This window comes from Silurus meridionalis, chromosome 18 (assembly GCF_014805685.1).
Source record: "Silurus meridionalis isolate SWU-2019-XX chromosome 18, ASM1480568v1, whole genome shotgun sequence".
Taxonomy (NCBI): domain Eukaryota; kingdom Metazoa; phylum Chordata; class Actinopteri; order Siluriformes; family Siluridae; genus Silurus; species Silurus meridionalis.
Genome location: NC_060901.1, coordinates 11837634 through 11858443, shown reverse-complemented (window position 1 = coordinate 11858443; position 20810 = coordinate 11837634). Strand labels below are relative to the sequence as shown.

At 35.3% G+C, this 20810-nt stretch overlaps 1 protein-coding gene across 1 annotated transcript; it reads right to left on the bottom strand.

Annotated features, from left to right (window-relative positions):
• Positions 1–1965: 1965 nt before the first annotated feature.
• On the bottom strand, positions 1966–13786 carry il17rel (interleukin 17 receptor E-like). The gene is made up of 18 exons (XM_046874417.1): positions 13209–13786; positions 12028–12055; positions 11647–11790; positions 11173–11279; positions 10905–11019; positions 10553–10597; positions 10283–10422; positions 8834–8905; positions 8647–8701; positions 8388–8551; positions 8239–8283; positions 8043–8100; positions 6014–6156; positions 5412–5477; positions 5261–5318; positions 4463–4564; positions 3024–3086; positions 1966–2640 (listed from the first exon to the last, which is right to left on the bottom strand). Exons 1-18 carry the CDS (start codon positions 13317–13319, stop codon positions 2501–2503), a joined length of 1656 nt encoding a protein of 551 aa, XP_046730373.1. The 5' UTR covers positions 13320–13786; the 3' UTR covers positions 1966–2500.
• Positions 13787–20810: the final 7024 nt, after the last annotated feature.

Genomic DNA, 20810 nt, shown 5'->3' with positions numbered 1-20810 from the left:
AAGTTGTTGGCTGGATTCACGTATCTACTTCAAGAATGATAGTCGTCACTCTTGGAAGCTGTCGTGTAATATAGGATAGTACAGTATTTGAATGATTTCTTTGTTTCATTTTCTTTATCTTCCTTTCTTTTCCTCTTATTAAGGGTAGGGTGTGGCTAGTGTCTTTTAGATTTTATGTCCCAGGTAGTCATTTTAACCTTTAACATTTGCAGTTCACTCAAAGGACAAGCACCACGTTTTACACCTCTATTGGTATTTCGTACCACAGTGTCGTTACCCCAAACACACACACACACACACACACACACACACAAGCACACACACACAAGTTTATGCCTGGCATTGGCGATTCCACCAAAGATGGGTGTGGCTCAGGGTCCTTTAAAATGTCCTGAACCACACCAATTGTAGCTCAGAACCTCTTCTCTGAGATGGGACTCAAACCCTTTGAGGCAGATCTTCCAGCAGGCTTTACCTTCAAGAACTTCTCCAACTCTGATCTTCAGGAGATCCTGGAAGAACATCTAAGACCCTCCCCTAATGGACTCTTCAAGAATTCACTTTTTCTACCACATCCGGACTCTTGTGCAACAAAAGCCAATGCCAATGCGTGATTAAGCTTGAGTCCGTTATTTTTTAGGTGAATTTGAATTTCTTGATGATTCTCATTTAGGTTGTGGTTATTTTGAAGTTAAGGTTGCCATTCCTCTTTCTTCCTTTTTAGTTCTCTTCCTCCTTTTACATATTCTTAACTTTTTGTTACTTTTATTCTTTTTTATTAATTTCTTTCTTTTTGTATATTTGTGTAGTTTGTTCTATATTGTGTTTGTCTCATTCATTAAACGCTGTATTTATAAATTATAATACAGCATGTAAATGATCAAATAATGTGACTCCCATTAAAGCAAACTAGGTGCCTTTAACAAGTTCTAGTTTACTCTTTGGTTTAGGGTTAGGGTTAGGGTTAGGGTTAGCTCACCATGAACGGTCTCTTCTAAAAGAGCTCATTACTGGCTTGATTTCTCTGCTGTTTTTGTCTGAAAGTAGTGGTACCTGATGTGTTTTTTTTCTTTTGTTGTAGTCAATTCTTCTTGAGGTTTGATGTCTTGTACATTCTAAAAGCATGATTATTCTAGCCTTACAGTTTAAGCCAGTTGTTCTGGTTTGATTTGAATAAAGTTACTGACTTGTATCTGCATTGTGCTACTGTTACTTAATTGGCTGATTAAATAAATGCATGAAAGTGCAGAAAGTGCAGAAAGTGTAGTTAAAATACAGAAGAAAATAAGTGTAAAAATGTTTTATTTATAAGCTGCTTAAATGAATATATAAAAAGATCAAGCATATATATGTAGCAGGCCATGCATTTTATACCTAACACTTCAGTGGTGTCCTACCTGCATCAATCCACCCCCTAATGTCATAATTTTTATGCCACGGCTATAGAAACCATAAATATTATACAGAAATGCAGAATAACAGAGTACTGCATCACAGACAGGTATTTTATGCAGCGAGAATGAATGCCATTACTAAAGCAGGAAACCCGAATTTATACAAACAAACGTATTTTTTTACGGCAGCCACAGCTGCACCTCACACTTGATCTGTAGCAGAAGCTTCAATATTACACCTTATAAAAAGACCTCAGGTTTTTCTGTGCTTTTTTTTAGTGCACTACAGTTTTCCTGGGAATTTGAAGGCATGTTGAGGGCGAATTGGGTGTTTTTCATATGGGAAATAAAATGCAAAAGAATAAATAGTTCAAGAAAAAGCGTAACAGCGTAACAGTTTTGAACTGTTTTAGAGAAGTCCTTTCTGGCCCTGATAGGCTTACTACTGATATAGTAAATTATATCAGTAACTTTCTATTTCAAGCAGTAGGGGTTTGGTCTGTGAAACCTGTGCAAAAAAGAGAAAAGCCCAAACTCTGAGATTAAATAATCATTTGGCAGCAAATGAAAGTCATGGTTGTCAGTCAACATGTACTTTATAGAGAACTTTCACATACAAAATGGCAGTGTTTAAACATTAATAATATCAGAACCATGTCAAGATAACAGTGACATTCAACAAAAACAAGTTTAAAAAAGTCTAATGAGAATATAACGTATCACATAAATAAATCTATTTTGCTCTGTAACACAATATATATATATATATATATATATATATATATATATATATATATATATATATATATATATACGTAACATTTGTTTGTGATTTGTTTGTGCTTTCGAGCCTGTTTATTTTACAAAAGACCTGTATAAATGTTTTATAATACCAAGCTATAATTCTACTCTCATTAAATTACATATTCAAAGAAGAAATAAAGTGCAAAATAGTCACCCATAACAACAGTCTACATCAAAATACATAAACAATAGAAGCAAACATAGAAATATATAATTTTATGGTATGTTTTTAGGAATCTAATATGAAAAACCATGAAATGCAAAACAAAATAATCCTTGAAACACTTTCAGAGTTATACTTCTTAGTGATTTCTGAAGTCATTCAGTAGATTGGACATCTCAGAGTCTTGTAACTGGGAGCATACTGAGCTAGTTCTCTCATCAACTATTGTCGTTGATATCAGCTTTGAGTTCATCCCCTCAGTTTTTGGAGAGAATAAGGCTGAAATGAAAATATTATTAGATGCTTTAGAGAGAAAATCATGTCCAGCTTCAGATTACTGCAAACTTAATTGAATCACAAGTTAAATTTTTATACATATTCTTTCAGATGTATATAGTCAAACTGACAATTGAAAAAAAGCTAGTGTTTAATATATTTAATACCAAATATGGTAAGTATTTACAGCCCACTAACTCGCATTCCTATTTGCCTAATCCTCCTCATAGCACCCCACGATCTAAAGGTGTATGATGATCTTACTAATCATTTATTAGGTGAATCATGTGAACTAAATGTGTTAAATATACTAAACCTAGACACAGATACAGTGCATGCTTATAAATGCAGACAGGTCTGGCATAAGATAACAAACTTAATCTTACCTGTGTGCGGTCCTGGTAAGTGCACAATGCCCTGAGCCTTTATCGTCCTTTTGCTGTAGCAACCTGAATCCAATTTAAATTAGCATAATGTTAGTTTAAGATAGCAGAGTATATCTGAGTAACATGTATTGGTTTTGCTTAATTTCTATCTTGGGTAGTCAATGCATGTCCTTTTGCATAATCAATGTATATTAAAAAAGGTTTATGTGCAGGTTTTCCAGCATAAGAACAAAAGAAAGTCATTTGTTTTGAAATGCTTTAGCATTTTTGACCAAATTTTTTTACCTTTTGTTAATTATACTTAAAACACGAATAGGTGATATTTCACATTATTTAACTCGAATTACTCTTTAACACGGAAAAAAACTGTCTACCATGTCAATGTGATCTTTTAGATATGACCACCAAATCAATACAGTAGCAGCAGCCAGAATTACACTAGGAATTTCAAACAGACCTACAATGCTGTCAATCAAACCAGATTATTTTCAGTTGGCTCATCTGCATTTTTACTGGAGGAAAAAGAAAACTGCTCTTTTGGTTTACTTTGTGTAATAAGTCTATTGTAGTACCACCAAACCCAAAAGAGCAGAGAGCTCAAACATCTAAGTATATTCCATTCTGTGGATATAAATTCTCTGAAGGACAAAATACTTCTAAAAAAGGAAACAGCCACTAGTTGGTGAATAGTTAATGAACTGTGCTATTGATTTCAAACATCTGACTCATTAAGGAGGAAATAGAGTGGTAACGATGACTGTCCCATTTTTATTTCAACATTTTGTAAGTAAGAGTATGAATATTTCTTATTATTTGTTACTCGTTATACTCAGTGGACAGTAACAATATAAATTTAATTTGTTACTATACTTAAGTAGCTTTTTCGTCGTATCACGAGAAACATTTAGAGAGGAATAAATGATGGAAGAAAATTCTGACTCGAATTTGCCACAAAACCTGTGGCCTTGTTTGCATGATTTTAAGTAGTTGAAAAAAAGGGTTTTGGCTCATGATAATTGTAATAGATATCAATCACTGTTTGACTCATTAATATCATTCTATTAATAAATCAGTGAGCTGAGAGTAACATTAGAGCCTTTTCACCTAAACTGAGTTGATTAAGCAAAGAGTCTTGTGACAAAAATGCTATTATGAACATTACAGCCATAATAAATCATAGTACTTTGGATACTTGAAGGCAAAAACCTTCGTAGTTCGACTCACTTTTTACTGGAGTAATTTTTATTTCAGAAGTATTTCTACTTTTTTTTTAAATAGATGCTTTGTGTACTTCATCTACCACTGGTTATACTTATTTGTCAGCTAGCAAGCTTAATTCTTCAAGCTTCAACTATCTTGAAGCTATAATGTAAAGCATTTAGCAATGATACTACATTAAAATATACAATACAAGTATATACAGTACATATGCAACTCACCAATCATCGTAATGATCATCACAGCAGCAGCCACAGCTACAGCTGTAATCAGGGTCATTGCTGGCACAATGAAATGCATGAGTTGAGACTGACTTTCACTGTCTGTGAGTTTGGAGGAAGAACATGCGGCAAAGTGAAGAGAGAAATGTATGTTTTAACATACATGCATTTGACAATCCACATAAACTTCCAACAATTTTTTGCATATTTCAAAAAGGAAGTAAACCCAACCAAAAAGATTCATTACGTGCTTTTTTGTGTGTCGAGAAAGTAGCTGTAACATGTTTGCCTCAGGGATTCTAGAGAGCCCTTTTATTATACCTTGGGCGCATGCCATGTGATCTCATATGTGATCAGTGTGTCATTAGACGTGCTAGGTCTTGTTTAGTAGTTTGATACTGTTTTCCTCCAAATTCCCAGATAATGGTTGAAATCCGAGGACTAGCCTCTTGACAGAAAATGACATCAGAATAGGTTGTCATCAGATTGCTGTTTTTAAAGATATCTTTCGAATGACAGCACAGTAGCGCAACAGGATGCATAGAATCACTGTACAATTTCCCATGTCCTTCCCAATGTATGAATTTGTTTTTGCTAGGTGCTCCAACTTCCTCTCACTTCCCAAAAACAAGTTGATAGGTGGACTGGGCATTTCATTCAGATGTATGTTTAGACAAGTGTGTAAATGTGTATGCATGGTGCTCTTTGATTGGAGTCTTATTTAAGGTATATTCCCATATCAATCACCGGAACACTGTAACCCTTACATTTAAAATAAATATCACGAAGAGAACTTACAGCATGATGGTTGGCAATAGAGAGAGGTAACTCCATATTTTACACCCACACGCTTTGCCTAAAAAAATATATATATATGGTTTTAATTCATGCCAAGCATTAAAATAATTAAGACACTGTGCAAGCATTTTAGAAATTTCAACTTCTTTACCTTGATACAGAGACCTGGTGTACACAGATCCAAAGCCAGATTTGGCTGCACATGTTTAAATTTGTCCTGTAGAATCACAAGATACAGTTTGTTTGATCATATCTTATGGCCTTTTTTTCTTTTTTTTTCTTTTCATTGCGCATTCAAAAACATGAACCCTTCCCAACAGGAACCAGTGGAACTTCTGGAGTTTGTTGTTGTTGGGGTTTGTTGTTGTTACAGTTGTTGTAGGTGTAGTTCAATTATTTATTTTTTAATGTATGTATGAATGTTACTGTAAGAAAATCTAACAATGCTGTCAAGTAAATAGAGTTTTTTTTTTTTTTAATAAAAAAATAAATAAAACACAAATAAACAAATAAATAAAAAGGTCCTGTTTCTTAATTGCTCATAATTAAATTGATCATAATTCACTCACAAGCAACTTCAGTTGTTTTGCTTTGTGTGTGTGTGTGTGTGTGTGTGTGTGTGTGTGTGTGTGTGTGTGTGTGTGTGTGTGTGTGAAGTTTTTGTAGTTCCTGTATTGCATTTCCTGTACTTTATTTTAGTTGCCTATATTGTTCCTCTAGGGCTCATTAACAGCCCACTATACTCTGACTTACCATATCAACTAGGACAGTTTGTGTGTCTTTGCATCCAGAAGCCCCTTTCTTGTAACACACACTCAACGAGAGACTGCCTTCAACTTGGGAAGTCACAAGCAGTTGTGGCCGGCCCTGGTCAGTCGAAACTTCTACGTCCCAGGCTAAAAGAGATGTAGTTACATGTGGGTTTACTTCCAACAAACTAGCAGGCCAAGCATTTGTAAAGCATTTATATTAATATATAAAGGTTCATATAAAAATTTGCCAAGAAAATAGCTTGGAAAAACAAACATTTTATTTAAAAAGTAAATGATGCATTTACCCCATCAAAGACATCCATTATTAATTTTTGTATTTTAATCCATTTATTAGTTTAAATAATTGGACATATAAAGCAAATGCAGCTTACACAACACAAAGCTTGAAGGCATTAAATTAAAAATAGTATTAATATTACAATTATACTTAATTGTGTCAATTGTCTATACTTGGTGTTTAAAAAAAATGAAAACCATCAGTTACTAAAGATGAATGAATTCTTATTTATCTGTGAGATTGTTCACTATTGGTTTTGTTGGAAGATATTGTGGTTGATAATGATTTTAGGGTGTTTCCAATTTGTTATGACTTTTAAGATGAAAAGCATTATAAAATAAAAACATAACTTTAGACACAAAGCTTTTTGCTAGTCAGTTACATTTTGGTATGAATATAAAATGTATATAAGATAAAAATAAAACATAAAACATTTTTCTCTAAATTACAATGCATTAAAAAAATTGCCATTCATTACTATATTTTTATTCAAATGCCACAAATTAGGAGAAAGTTGCAATTTCTTTATAGTAGATAAACATATTGTCCCACACTTTTTGGTATAAAGGACACTACTGTTCCACACTTTAGTGTTTTCCAGCTTTTTAAAGATCGAGTTTTTTCTGATAATTTTTGCAAAGAAAATCAATGCAGGGAAATCCCTAACCTATGAAACAAAAGCAGTTCAAGGAAATCTCTAGGCAACAATGCCCTTGAAGAAAGCACTGTTGACTGAGATGATTTTCCCCAATGAATGTAAAATTTATTAAAAAATCAGCTAAATGAATGTACTTTTTGTAGGTTGATGTTTGTTAATTTTGAGACTTGCATGCATAAGGTAGTACAGTGGAACCTCGGGTTACGAATTTAATTCGTTCCGGTACTTTATTCGTAACCTGAAAAGTTCGTATCCCGATACAAATTTCCCCATAATAATGAACAGAAACTTCGGTAATTCGTTCTGGACAACCAAAAATATTAATTAAATAAAAATAAAGCCAATATTCACTAATATTATTTACTTTTAACATGTTATATTAAAATCATACCACATAAAAACATACAAAAGAGGAAAACATCTTTACGGGTACTTTCCTTTGAGAAGACTCGCTGCAGGAGACGACGTCAGAGAAGGGGAGGAGGGAGAGTTATTGTTTGAAGGAGAATCTTATTATATTATATTATTTATATATTATTATATATTATATTATAGAATATTAAAGACAGTGTTATTAACACGAACGCTGAGACAATTGTTGCATTAGAGGGAAAATGAGAGCTGTTTCTTTAAGGCTACTATCAGTTGGTATTGAAGTCCAGAGTGAAATTCATTATGGGTATTGTACTTCGGAAAAGACTGTAACCCTGCTAATCTATCTTCATAAAAACAAGTAAAGTGGTTATGCATCGGGCTAATGTTGTCCATCTCATCATTCCACGAGCATCAACTAACGAATTGTTACGCTGCCGCCGGGAAAAGTTCAAGCAGATAAGTAACACGATGCTCTCGCTAGGGACACAGGATGCTAACTGATGTGATGAGCTGCGTGGATAGAGCAAAAACAACCAACTTGCCTGCGATTTTTTGGTGAGCGACGTTCGTATCCCGATATATTGTTCGTAACCAGGGGCAAAAATTTTGATGAACTGCGATTCGTAACCTGAATTATACGTATGCCGGGGCGTTCGTAACCCGAGGTTCCACTGTATATTAAGGAAAATAATGAATTACCTGGGAAATTCCCTCCTGAAAATGGGCACTTTATCCATGTCCCAGCCTCTGTAACAAACTAAAAAGTAAAACACATTAAAGCACACATTGTTTGAATGTTGAATAGGAACATGCTAAAGGAGTGTCTGCAATAAAACTTGAGGCAGGAGGACACAGTGTCTGATCAAAGGCACTGAGGTTAAGCAATAATATTTACCTTCATGCAAAGCCGAGGATGAGGATCCACTGCTTTATATGTCACCTGAGAAGAGGTTTGTGGTTACACAAGTAATTACTAGAATTCTTAGTTTTTATGTGTTTTTCTTTCCTGAAGCTTTCATCAACTTATTTTGTTACAAAGCTCACCATTCCTTTGACATATTTCTGAGAAGAGTTTGCAAGTTGTTGGCACACGCCTTGTTCTTGCAGTTCACACAGTGAAATGACTGCATTAACTTGGCATGAAGCTTCCCATGAAATTGTCTCCTCCACAGGGTCAAAGGTTATCCCAGACCAGAGTTCCTCAACACCTATAAAACATCAATTATTATATAATGTTAGTACATAATTATATGGTTCAAACCATTACCTGTATTGCTTATTAAAGAATAAAGTTCACACTTACGGTTTTTGAAAGGGCAGACTCGAACTCGAGAAGCATCAGTCATGACAGACCAGCCCTATGACAATACAGCATAGCGAGTTCTATCATTGCTACTAAAAAAAAGCAAATGTTTATGTGTGTGTGTGTGTGTGTGTGTGTGTGTGTGTGTGTGTGTGTGTGTGTGTGTGTGTATTTAATCAGTTAATACCTCAATACACAAGCAGGGGACTGGCTTGGTGTACTTCAGAGTGATATTTTTGACTGGATTCTCCTTTTTTAACTGTAACAGGAAACAGGAGTGATTGGAAAAAACATATTACGTGTGCAAAACTTCTCTCTGAGTTTATCTTCCCAGCAGAAGATGGTAAATCATAAATGATAATTGGCTTATTTCTTTATAGCCTTCATGACAACGGAAATTAAGCTCATGGTTACAACCATCATTGTCTGCATTCTAAACTATAAATGCAATATAATTCCTATAAATAACTATATGCTGTTTAAATGTTCATACTGCCTCCAGGTGCTTTTGGACTTACTGTAACTATGGGTCAAAACACAAAATGCTCTTCAAAAAATATAGATTTTTTGTGATGATTGGCTTTCCACATAGTCTATTCGATCTTCAGTGAAAAGAAGAAACATGAAATCATACAGTGTTTTACTGAAGAAAGGAAGGTTTATTATTATATTTTACCTTGATAATCATTAAATATATACTTTTGCAGTGAATTTTTCTTACACTTCCACGTGTCAGGAAATGAATGTATTTTAATTGTAAAACTTTTGACATTGATCCATATGGATTAATCAATAAAAAAAATAAACTTCAATTTAAAAGACTACAATTTGAAATGATTCAAAAATGAATAATTATAAGACAACTAATGTGTAAAAATATAAATAATTTTAAACAATTAGATATACTAGCACAGTGGTTTATGCTTAACCGTGATATTCTCATTGTCTATGTCATTATTATGCGTGAGTTAACAGTAGGATTACCCCGGGAATTCTGAACAATGTTATTCACATATTGATTTAAACCTACTATATTGTAGAATACTGTACAGTAGAAGATTCATTGTTATGAAATATTCTGCTATAACCTTGAGACATGAATTAAAAATTTTTTGTATTGTGTGGAAGACTGATGCTTTCATCTCTCCAAGATTTAAGAATGTTTCGGAATACCTTGTTTTTTAACCTTACCAATTTAAGCTTGCTGAAACCAAGAAATAATTTATCTTTTAGGTTATTTACTGTTTCTAAACATAACTTTTTTCTGTTTACTTTCTTACATCTCTAACTGTGTTTGTATTTTGTCCATTTTTAATATATTTTTTCCAAATGTTGGGAAAATATTAAAATAGATCAAGCTTCTTAACTACTATATAATGCTGGTAGACTTCATAAATATTTACATAAAAGGCTTCAGAGTTTTTTAGCATGTAGGTTCCTCAAACACATAAAACAAGACGCATTCTAATTGATGTTGCACAAATCAAGCTAGCTGTCAGTGTGGACAGTGACCTTGATATCACTAAAAATGTATATACATTTGTTTGATTTCATAAACAGTAAATGTCAAAATTCTAATTCTAACTTTCATACATTCATGTGTCATGTGTGTATAAATATTTAAAAGGCAGTTTACCAGAACGTGAGCTCCAGTCCCAGCGCAGATGTAATCCTTGTGGCAGAGTCTAACATGGTAATCCCTGTCCTCCAGCATATCTGACACACTTATATGCAACTCCTTTCTCTCCAAATCAACTTCATAATCAATCTTGCCAGCTGCCAGAAATAATAAGATTTTTCATGACACCATATTAACCTCTTTAGATTATCTATTCTTTTTTTCTTCTCCAGAAGTTAAATATTTTGGAGATTGAAATAAAAATTTAGACAATAATTTCAGACTTACTAGTGCACTCCGGGATGTTTCCTTGTAAATCTTTGTTGCTGCAGGCTGACAGAAGAAAATAGAAAAAAGAAACCTTTTGATTTGACAGGATAATTATCTACTGTTTTAAACTTGCAATGAAAACATCTACACTACACAACAATTACATGTGGCTGGATAAGGATATCTGCCAAATGCTATAAATGCAGGTACATTATAACATAAAGCTTTGTCATTTTGGGCTTGGCCCATTTTGGCTCAGGAATGTAGTGTTACTAAATTTGGCATCATGACATTTCACTTAAACATAAATGAAATTCTTGTGCTTTTGTACTATTTCTCATCTATCATGACACCCCACCCCATCCCGTACCTGGTACATGGTATGCTCTTGAATGAGCCACATTACAGAATTGCGGCCAGGTTTGAAGAGTTACGTAAACGTCCTGCCCGATGCCTACTTCTACACAATTGTCCTGAATGTTCACCTTCCATTAAAAGACACACAAAAGCAATCAGTCATCTTTTCTTCAAAGTCTCCAAACAAAGACAGTTGCTTCATTTTATTTTTTAAATATGGCACAAAATTAAACAGATTAGCATCAGAATTAAAATTGTGCATGAAATCTAAACAATAGTACCTGATGGTCCACCATTTTTTCTTTTTGTGTACGTGAGAAGCTCAAGAGCCTGCACTGTTCCATCATGGCTGCACTGACAGTGCACATGTAAATGCCTTGGATGTGTTCTGGAAGAGAGGAAAAGACTTACCGTCACTTACAAAAACCGGTTTTTGATTATGTACAGTGAGAGACCAATAATAGAGTGTATTAGTCATGTGGAGAAAGAAGACAATGCGGACACCTTTAAAGATTAGATTTGCAGGGGCATCCTGGTAATCACACTAACTAGAATTTCTCCTTGTATGAGTCACTCGAGTAGAGAAGACCATGACTCATAGAGTAATGCAGCAGGAAATAACAATGCTATATCTAACCTCCTACACTACATTAACCTGCGCTAAATGAACTTTCACAGTTAATCTAAAACTAACTTATTTTGCTTGCAAATGAATACCGAGTTCATTGACTTTCCTGAGAGAAGATTAAACCTACTCTTTAGCTGTAAATGAGTGTTGACTTGGAGGTGAAGAGAACACTGTCGAACTCCTTCACATCTCATCACTGTGGAGATGCTTGTGTTTGTGAACACATCACTGGACATGCCATTCGGCCGTTTCTTGCATTGGTTGAATGACACTGTAAAGCACAGATCCTGTCAAACACATATTCTAAAACATAAGCCATGACTTCAAAGAAAACTGAAAATACTACTGAAAAGTAACAGACAAATAGAATGCAAGTCATGGCAAGTGTTAGTCGAGTAAATCTTTGAGTTAACAATCTCAGGAATATCTGCATCAGTTTTACTTGTAAGATCTCATCTGACACAAGTTAAGCAGCATGTATGTGATCTAAAATAGAAATAGTACTCACAATGAGGCTTTGCCTTGCAACGGAGTCCCTGTAATTAAAGAAGCCCAAATTACAGTTCAATTTCAGGTTATCTAATACACAGGATACCCAAACTAAACATAGAACTGTAGTAATGCTGATTAAACTTAGTCATAATAGTCCTGGCAAGAGGAAGCAGCTGAGAACAGTAGGGGTTTGCCCAGAGTGCTCTGCATAGGCCAACATCCTGGTTGTTCACACCTCACATGAAGTTATGACTATATTTATGCATCCTCATCAATAAAGTCCTTACTGGATATTTCTAATGTAACTGGAACTTTGGCTATATGCTTCCTTATGTTTAATGCCAGTAACTTTAAATATAAATATTTCTAAAATGCTGTACGTTAACAAGTACAAATTGCATCAGTATGAATCAGTATTAGTCATGTTTTTTGCAATATTAATATTTAATAAGAAAGAAAGTACAGTAAGCACAGCTGTTCTGCACAATTGTGTACATTTCCAATGGCAAGACCGAAAATGGAACAGGAAACATAAAAATCACACTTTCATATTGTGTGTGTGTCACAGCACTTAACCTATAACTTAAAGTGATTGACTAAAAACCATCTAGTTTCCTGGTAAGGTAATACTTATACTAATTTAAATGAGTGGTTTATTTAAAGGGAGCACATGCAGCACAATTGCCAAAACAGCACTGCCTGGAACTTTTTACTGAAGTTGAATTATTCAAAGAAATCTGTAGAGATGACCTGTGTTTACATGTATGTCATAATCAAAAGATACGTTTGTATACCATATAAGGATGTGAGCAGTTATGCAGGACATCACAGCTGAGTGTGGTTTTTAATAGTGACCATTCCAATGCATTATGCTTTTATTGGGAACTTATATCGTTACACTAGTTAATGATCAACCCGTTTTAATTGATCTTTAATTGCTTATCCAGTGTTGATTGGCCCACTATAATGGCAATTGCACAATATATTCTCAATAGAGATAAGCAGCTCTTAAAAAAATATGTAAAAAAAAAATGTACGGTTCTATTATGCTGTTCAATGTTAAATATTTAACATAGTTAAAAGAATATGCAGTGAGACACTAGACCTTAGACATGAAAGACTTGTCCAGCATCACTAGGACTTAATAACACATTGGTTTATAGCCAGAATAAAGTGTAATAACTTTAAATCAAATACCTGTGAGCAAAGGGATTGACATTGTTCAATCTTCATTACTCGTTCTCCATGCAGTCTGGAAGTGCAAATAGCCAGCAATAACAGTAGCAGTAGCAGCAACACACTCTTCATGTTCAGTAAGAAGACTGGAGCTGGTGGAGAGGTGAACAGCTGATGGACTAAGGACAAGTCTGCTGTTCTGATTTCTGTTTCCTTCTATGGCTTTATAGCCATTAGATTTTAAAAAGAAGGTGATGAGCTCTTATTATATATGACCAAGGGGGAGGGACTCTTGCTCTCTCTCTGTCTCTCTCTCTCTCTCTCTCTCTCTCTCTCTCACACACACACACACACACACACACACACACACACACACACACTGACTCCTCTATTTACGCAAAGTCCACTCTATTCACATATGTTCTCTATTCTAAATTTCACATATTCACATATGTTCTATATTCTAAAAGCCCCTCTTTATACTTTATTTATGTAAAGTTTTTAAGAGTAGATACTATGAATAAAACACCTCTACAGAAACCTACCTTTCTCTCTGTCTTTCTTCTCTAACTAAATACACTATTTCAATCTTGTTCCTCCTTCCCTCCTTTCTCCTCCTTTCTCATCTATGCACATTCTTACTATTTCTTCTTTGCTCTCTCTTCCCCCCTACCCGCCCCTGCCCCCACCCCCTCTCTCTCTCTTTCTTTTCTTCTCACACATGACCCTTCTCTTGTTGGATTCACTGCTTACTCATCCATAACCTTTCACTTTCTGCTTCTACTTTTATCTCAGTTCCTCCTGTCTTCTCTGCCTCTCATACTTTGTTGCCCCTGTTCTCTACCTCTGCCTCCTCCTCTGCAAAACCAAGCTCTATCTAATAAGAATCAGCCTCTAGGTGGCTTTTTATCAAATTTTGCCTTATGGCATGTTTTTGTCATGTTTTGTGCCATAAGGAATGTAATTGCTGATCATGACTGCTTGAACATGCTTTTCAAAGGAAATGTTAAACTTACAGATTTCCTGGTCCTTCAACAACTCTGTTACCCAGGCCAAGAGAGAACTTATAAGGTGTTAAGGTGTGTGGCAATAACGTGCAAGCAAGCATAACGTGTTGATACTGATTAATCCTTCCTGCCAGTTTTGTGCAACTGTACTGCTGTTGATGTGTTAATGCTGATTGTAACTGTCAACTTGAAATGAAGGTGAGCATTTTATTGGTGCAGGTGCACAGGGAAGCGGTACAGTTAATGAAACTGCTGCAGAGGTTAGTCAGCTGTAGAGCTCAGTGCTAGTTTGCGGTCTTTAGCAGAAAATAAGTATGTTTTTTTATACATTTATTTTATCAATTTATTTCATCAATGTATTTTTTCTGTACATGTTTTGTCTTGTGTTTCAAAATACACCTGCATTTCAAACACCTGGGATTTGCAAACATTTGCACTCAACTGTATTGAAGATCAACTCACACAATGCAAGCAATTGTGTGGTTTAATCTGTGTTATTGTATCATGATATATATTTTTAGCAACGAGGAACTATAGAATAAAACAGAGCAAAGCGTCATAATACTAGTAGCTCTTCCACAGGTGCTTGTGCTCACAATTGATTTCAAACACTGTTGCTTGCTGGCAGCCAAAATGTACCAGTTACCACACAGCTGAAGGTGCTTCTCAATCCTGATTTTAGATTACTTCATGTAAGCCTCTATCATGTTTCAGTTTGGTCTGCTATTCTTTAAGTTCCAAGCAAAATCAACACCAGTGACCTTTTCCTTCAGAGGAAGACTGAAGACTGTAAGACTGAAGAACTTTTCACTAAGCATTGATTCAAGAAACAAAAATAAAGCTTATTGAATTACTTCCTCTCTAAAGATTTGGATTTAAGTTTTGGATAAATCCAATACATAAACCAATGTAATACTTATTCAAAGTATTCACTGTTGACGTACAGGAGTGATATATGTACAGTGCATTTGAATGTTAGAGCATGTGACATCAGTTAGTTTGGTAAAAAGGTCATGCAGAACTGTATTCATTTCCTTTGTCCTGTAGAGATACCACAGACAAAATTCACTTGTTCAGTTTCAGTAATCTGACCCAGAGAATTAGAGATCAGCCCTACAAAGTGTGTTATCAGGTTATCTTAATGGTTGATTTGATTTCTAGTATTACTCAGTCAGCATAATGGTTGAATTTGAGATTTGCTTCATTATTACTGAAGAAAAAGCTCCATGCTTTATTTATTTATTGGTTAGTAATAATTAATAGCCAAACAATTGATTGTTTCGATCATTTTGTTTACGACTTTGGCTTGTTATCTTTCAACTGAGCTACTTAGATCATTCAGTGCAGGAAACAAATATGAGTTATATGTGCAATAAAGTGCAAACGTCACCATTAAATTAGGAACATCAGAGTGGAAAAAGGAAATGTGACTCTGTTCCTCAACTAATGTTTTCTTTAGATCCGTTTTTTATAGCCAAAGGTCACAGTGACTCACAATGCACAACGTCATTAGACATAGTCTCTCTACATGCTGATGCAATTGTTAAACATTTCCTAATTAAGCATAAAGGTAACCAAGCACAAACTGTAAAAAGATTTTAGAAACTACATCCATTCAAAGCATAATGTCTAGTCTAATCATGAGCACATTGACTGCTTGAGCGTGTAGCCATTGTTGTATTGAGTTACAGTACAGTACAGTATAATACTTTTTTCTAAACACTGCTGTGATTGTGAAACTTGAGAATGACACATATGACTAAGCAGTGGCACTAATCGTTTAGCACAGTGTTTGGTTACAGCAGAACTAGGTCACTTGGGTAATTCTGTGAATTTAAAAATTGTCCACGTAGATGCTAGATTATTGCCAGTCTAAATGTGTACCTATATAGTAATTAATATACTATTAGGTCTGTGAAGAAATTAATTGAATAGAAATAAAAATGGTTATACATAAGATTCTTGTACATGCCCACGAAACAGAAAAAAAGAAAAAAAAAATCCTAGCTTGTGTAATGATGAGTCATGTCTAGCACTGGGTGAATGATGGAAATATTGAGGAGGATTATTTTCCTAGGAGATGTACAGAGTGGGTGCATTCTTTCCAGGCTGAATAAATGAGATGTCTATGCAGCATGCAGAATCTAATTAACTGAGTCACTTGACTGTATCTATCACGGGACTTTCTTTTAGTAGGTACCAGGAAAAAGGTAACCAAATTAACTGACTTCACTAATGTGCCACTTTGAAGTAATTGCTTTAGAAAATAAGGTCAAAGTCAAAGTCACATAGTAGCTTTCATTTCAAAACTGTATTTACATTTTTTAGATCATACACTGTCACTATAGTTTATTTTTTTTATATTGTCTATTGCCCAATTATTATCTTATAATTTTTCTTATCAGCCTAGTGAAACTAATCATTGGTAAACGACTCCACCTACTGGATGCAATTGATAAATACCTTTGACCTGTTCCAAAATAAACAATACATTATTTTTCTGTAACACTTTATATTTCTTAATATATTTATTTATATATATTTATTAAAAAAAATAATAATAATAAAAAGTACATAACAATTCACAGCCTTTGCTCAATACATTGTTGAAGCACATTTGGCACCAATTATAGCTCAAGTCTTTTTGAGTATAATGCTACTAGCTTGGCACACCAATTTTTGGGAAGGTTCTCCTATTCTTCTTTACAGAATCCCTCAAGTCCAATCAGGTTGGATGGGGAGCATCAGTGCACAGCCATTTTCAGTTCTCTCAAAAGATGTTAAATCAGGTTTAATTCTGGGCTCTGGCTGCACCACTCAAGGACATGTAGCCACTCTTTTGTTATCCCAGCTTTGAGCTCAGGGTCATTTTCCTGTTGGAAGATGAACTGATGCCCCAGTCTGAGGTCTAAAGCGCTCTGGAGCAGATTTTCATCAAAGATGACCTTGCTGCATTAATCTTTCTATCGATCCTGACTAGTCTTCCAGTTCCTGCTGCTGAAAAACATCCCCACTGCATGATACTGCCACCATGATGCTTCACTGTAGGGATGGTGTTGGGCAGGTGATGAGTCTGGTTTCCTCCAGACATGACGCTCGTCATTCAGGCCAAAGAGTTCAATCTTTCTTTCTCATGGTCTGAAAGTCCTTTGGGTGCCTTTTGGCAAACTTCAGGCAGACTGTCATGTGCCTTTTACTGAGGAGTGGCTTCTGTCTGGCAACTCTACTATACAGGCCTGATTGGTGGAGTGCTGCAGAGATGTCTGTTTTTCTGGAAGGTTCTTCTAACTCCACAGAGAAACACTGGAGCGCTTTCAGAGTGACAAGGGTTCTTGGTCACCTCCCTGACTAAGGCCCCTCTGGCTCGATCACTCAGTTTGGCCGGGTGACCCACTCTTCGAAGAGTCCTGGTGGTTCCAAACATCTTCCATTTATGGATGATGGAGGCCACTGTGCTCATTGGGCCCCTAAATGCTGAAGAAATCTTTCTGTACCCTTCCCTAGATCTGTGCCTCCATACAATCCTATCTTGAATGTCTACAGACAATTCCTTGGATCAGTGGAAACAGGATGCACCTGTGCTCAATTTTGGTTATATATATATATATATATATATATATATATATATATATATATATATATATATATATATATATATATATATATAATTATTATTTTTTATTTTTTATTTTTATAAATTAGCAAAGATTTCGAACAAAATTATTTCATGTTATATATATATATATATATATATATATATATATATATATATATATATATATATATATATATATATATATATGTTAGTTCATTTGGATTTTATTTTTTTTTTTGTATATTTTTGTCAGAATGCAAAATGCAAAGTGAGAGAACAAAACAGAAAAAAATCTGATCAATATTTTATGGCTTCAAACCAGCATCAATTCCTACACTTGCCCAAGTTCAGAGATTTTGTTGGTATCAGTTGTATGATTAACTAATTATATGAAGCAGGTCCTAATGATCATAATTTTAAATTTAGGCTGAAACGCAGTCATTAACTGAAACAGAAACAGCTGTGTAGAAGGTTTTTTTTAAATGGTTGAGGAACAGCCAAACTCTTCTACTGAGGGTAGGTCGTGGAAGACAGTTTCATGTCACAAGTCATACACCACGGCAAGACTGAGAACAGCCACATGACACATGGTAGTTATACTGCATCAGCCAAGCCTCTAATGAGATTTAATTAGAAGCACAAATATATGGGCAATGTAGAGGAGTGTAGATGCAGTGGTCAGCCAGGAAAAGATGAAAGACAGGTCCAACATGATATTTCCCTTTAACATCGAAAGATGTCCAGCAGTGCTATCAACAAAGAACTGGTGGAAACCAGTTGGACCTAGGTACACCTATTTACTGTCCAGAGAAGTCTGACCAGAAGTCATCTTCATGAAAGAATTGAGGCCAAATAGCCACACCTCTGATTTAGAAACAAGACTTAGAGACTCAAGTAAATTATGGGGTGCCACAAAGGTTCAGTTCTAGGACCCCTGCTTTTCACAATATACATGCTTCCCTTAGGAAATATTATTAGAATGCATGGGATTAGCTTCCACTGTTATGCTGATGATACCAAACTATATATCCCATCGAAACCAGACGATACAGCTCAATTGTCTCGGATAACTGAGTGTGTCAAAGAATTAAAAGATGCATAACTTTCTATTATTCAATTCTGATGACAGAAATTTTGCTCATTCACCCAGAAACCAGTACACAGAAGCTCCAGCATTTTAACCTGCATTTAGAAGGATGTACTGTAACTACTACCCTAGTTTAACAGTAAAAGACTTGGGAGTTATTTTAGACAGCAACTTGTCCTTTGAAAATCATATCAACCATATTACAAAAATAGCCTTGTTCCACCTTAAAAATATTGCTAAGCTAAGAAACATGTTGTCTATATCTGATGCAAAGAAGCACGTCCATGCATACATGACCTCCATACTGTACTATTGTAATGCATTACTATTTGGATGTCCTGCATCATTAATAAACAAGCTACAGTTTGTCTAGAATGCAGCAACCAGAGTTCTCACAAGGTCGAGAAAATATGACCATATAACCCCAATCTTATCATCCCTGCACTGGCTACCTTTAAGACTACAAACTACTGCTACTTACTTACAAATCCCTAAATGGTTTGGCTGCCATGTATCTATCCAGTCTTTTAACACGTTACAATCCGTCACGCTCCTTGAGATCTCAAAACTCCAGACTTCTAGTAGTTCCTAGAATAGCGAAGTCCACTAAAGGCAGTAGAGCATTCTCACATTTAGCTCCTAAACTTTGGAATAGTCTTCCTGGCAGTGTTCGGGACTCAGACACACTCCCCCAGTTTAAGTGCAGATTAAAAACGGATCTTTTTAGCGAGTTCTACACATAACATATGTTACATATCATAACCTTGTGCTCCAGTACATCTGATCACATGCACATTATCAACTTGTGCTTGCTAATATTATGAACAGCAGCTACGCTAATTCTCCCCACTGCTTCTCTCTATTTACCCATCCAGGGGCATCCTGAGGTTGTGCCAGCTCCAGTCACATCCCACCTCATGAAGATTATGGACCTTTAAAGAAATAGATGCCGAGCCTGCAAACATCCCGAACCATCTAGAGATGTGCCAGCGCCATTTGGATTCCACCTCATGTGGAGTTTGGACATTGGACCTCTTTGAGTGTTAAAGGCTCTGGCATGGGGAAGCTGGAGTTGGATCTATGATGATCGCAAATGTTGAGCTATTTTATGAGTTGCTCAGTAGCTCCTGTTTCCAAAATTTCAAATGACTGTATAAGACTGTAGAAAGGACATTACTTTTAATCTTGTATTCCGGTTCTCATGTTAGTTCTCACTCTCCAGTGTTCTGTATTGTTTTAAAGACTATAATCACACTCTTGATTTCAACCAAATGAGGATGGGTTCCCCTTTTGAGTCTGGTTCTTCTCAAGGTTTCTTCCTCATAACATCTAAGGGAGTTTTTCCTTCCCACAGCCGCCATGGCTGCTCATCACGGATAAATACACATCGTTTACCTTAACTCTTAATTTCTGTAAAGCTGCTTTGAGGAAATGTCCATTGTCCAAAAGCGCTATAGAAATAAACTTAACTTTACTCAACTATGTATAAAATATAGGAACTGGGGTGCAGAAAAAATGCCAGAGGTGCTCTGGACTGATGTAGAAGATGTGGAATGTTAAGAAAGTAACATGTTTAATGTAAACTTTTAAGAAAGTGGCATTTGTAACGTAAAAGTGGCAAGTGCAATGTAAAATTTAAGAAAGTGGCATTCATGACACAAAGTGTCATGTGCGATATTAGTAGGATGCATGTGTGATGTAAACTTTTAAGAAAGTGGCATTTGCAACGAAAAAGTGGCATGTGCACTCAAACATTTTAATATGACAGGTGCGGTGCACAATGGTAAGAAAATGGCATGTGCAATGAAACATTTTAATATGACAGGTGCGGTGCACAATGGTAAGAAAATGGCATGTGCAGTGTAAAATTAGAAGGAGGTGACAAGTGCATTGTTACGAAAATGGCATGTGCAGTGCGCAGTGGTAATAAAGTG

Excerpts from the sequence above, each read along its gene's own strand:
- il17rel (XM_046874417.1), bottom strand. The coding sequence starts at position 13,319 with ATGAAGAGTGTGTTGCTGCTACTGCTACTGTTATTGCTGGCTATTTGC. Across the intron at positions 10,423-10,552 it reads AAACATCCCGGAGTGCACTA|CTGGCAAGATTGATTATGAA; the intron begins GTAAGTCTGAAA and ends TATTTCTGGCAG. Across the intron at positions 5,478-6,013 it reads AAACTGTCCTAGTTGATATG|GACAAATTTAAACATGTGCA; the intron begins GTAAGTCAGAGT and ends GTGATTCTACAG.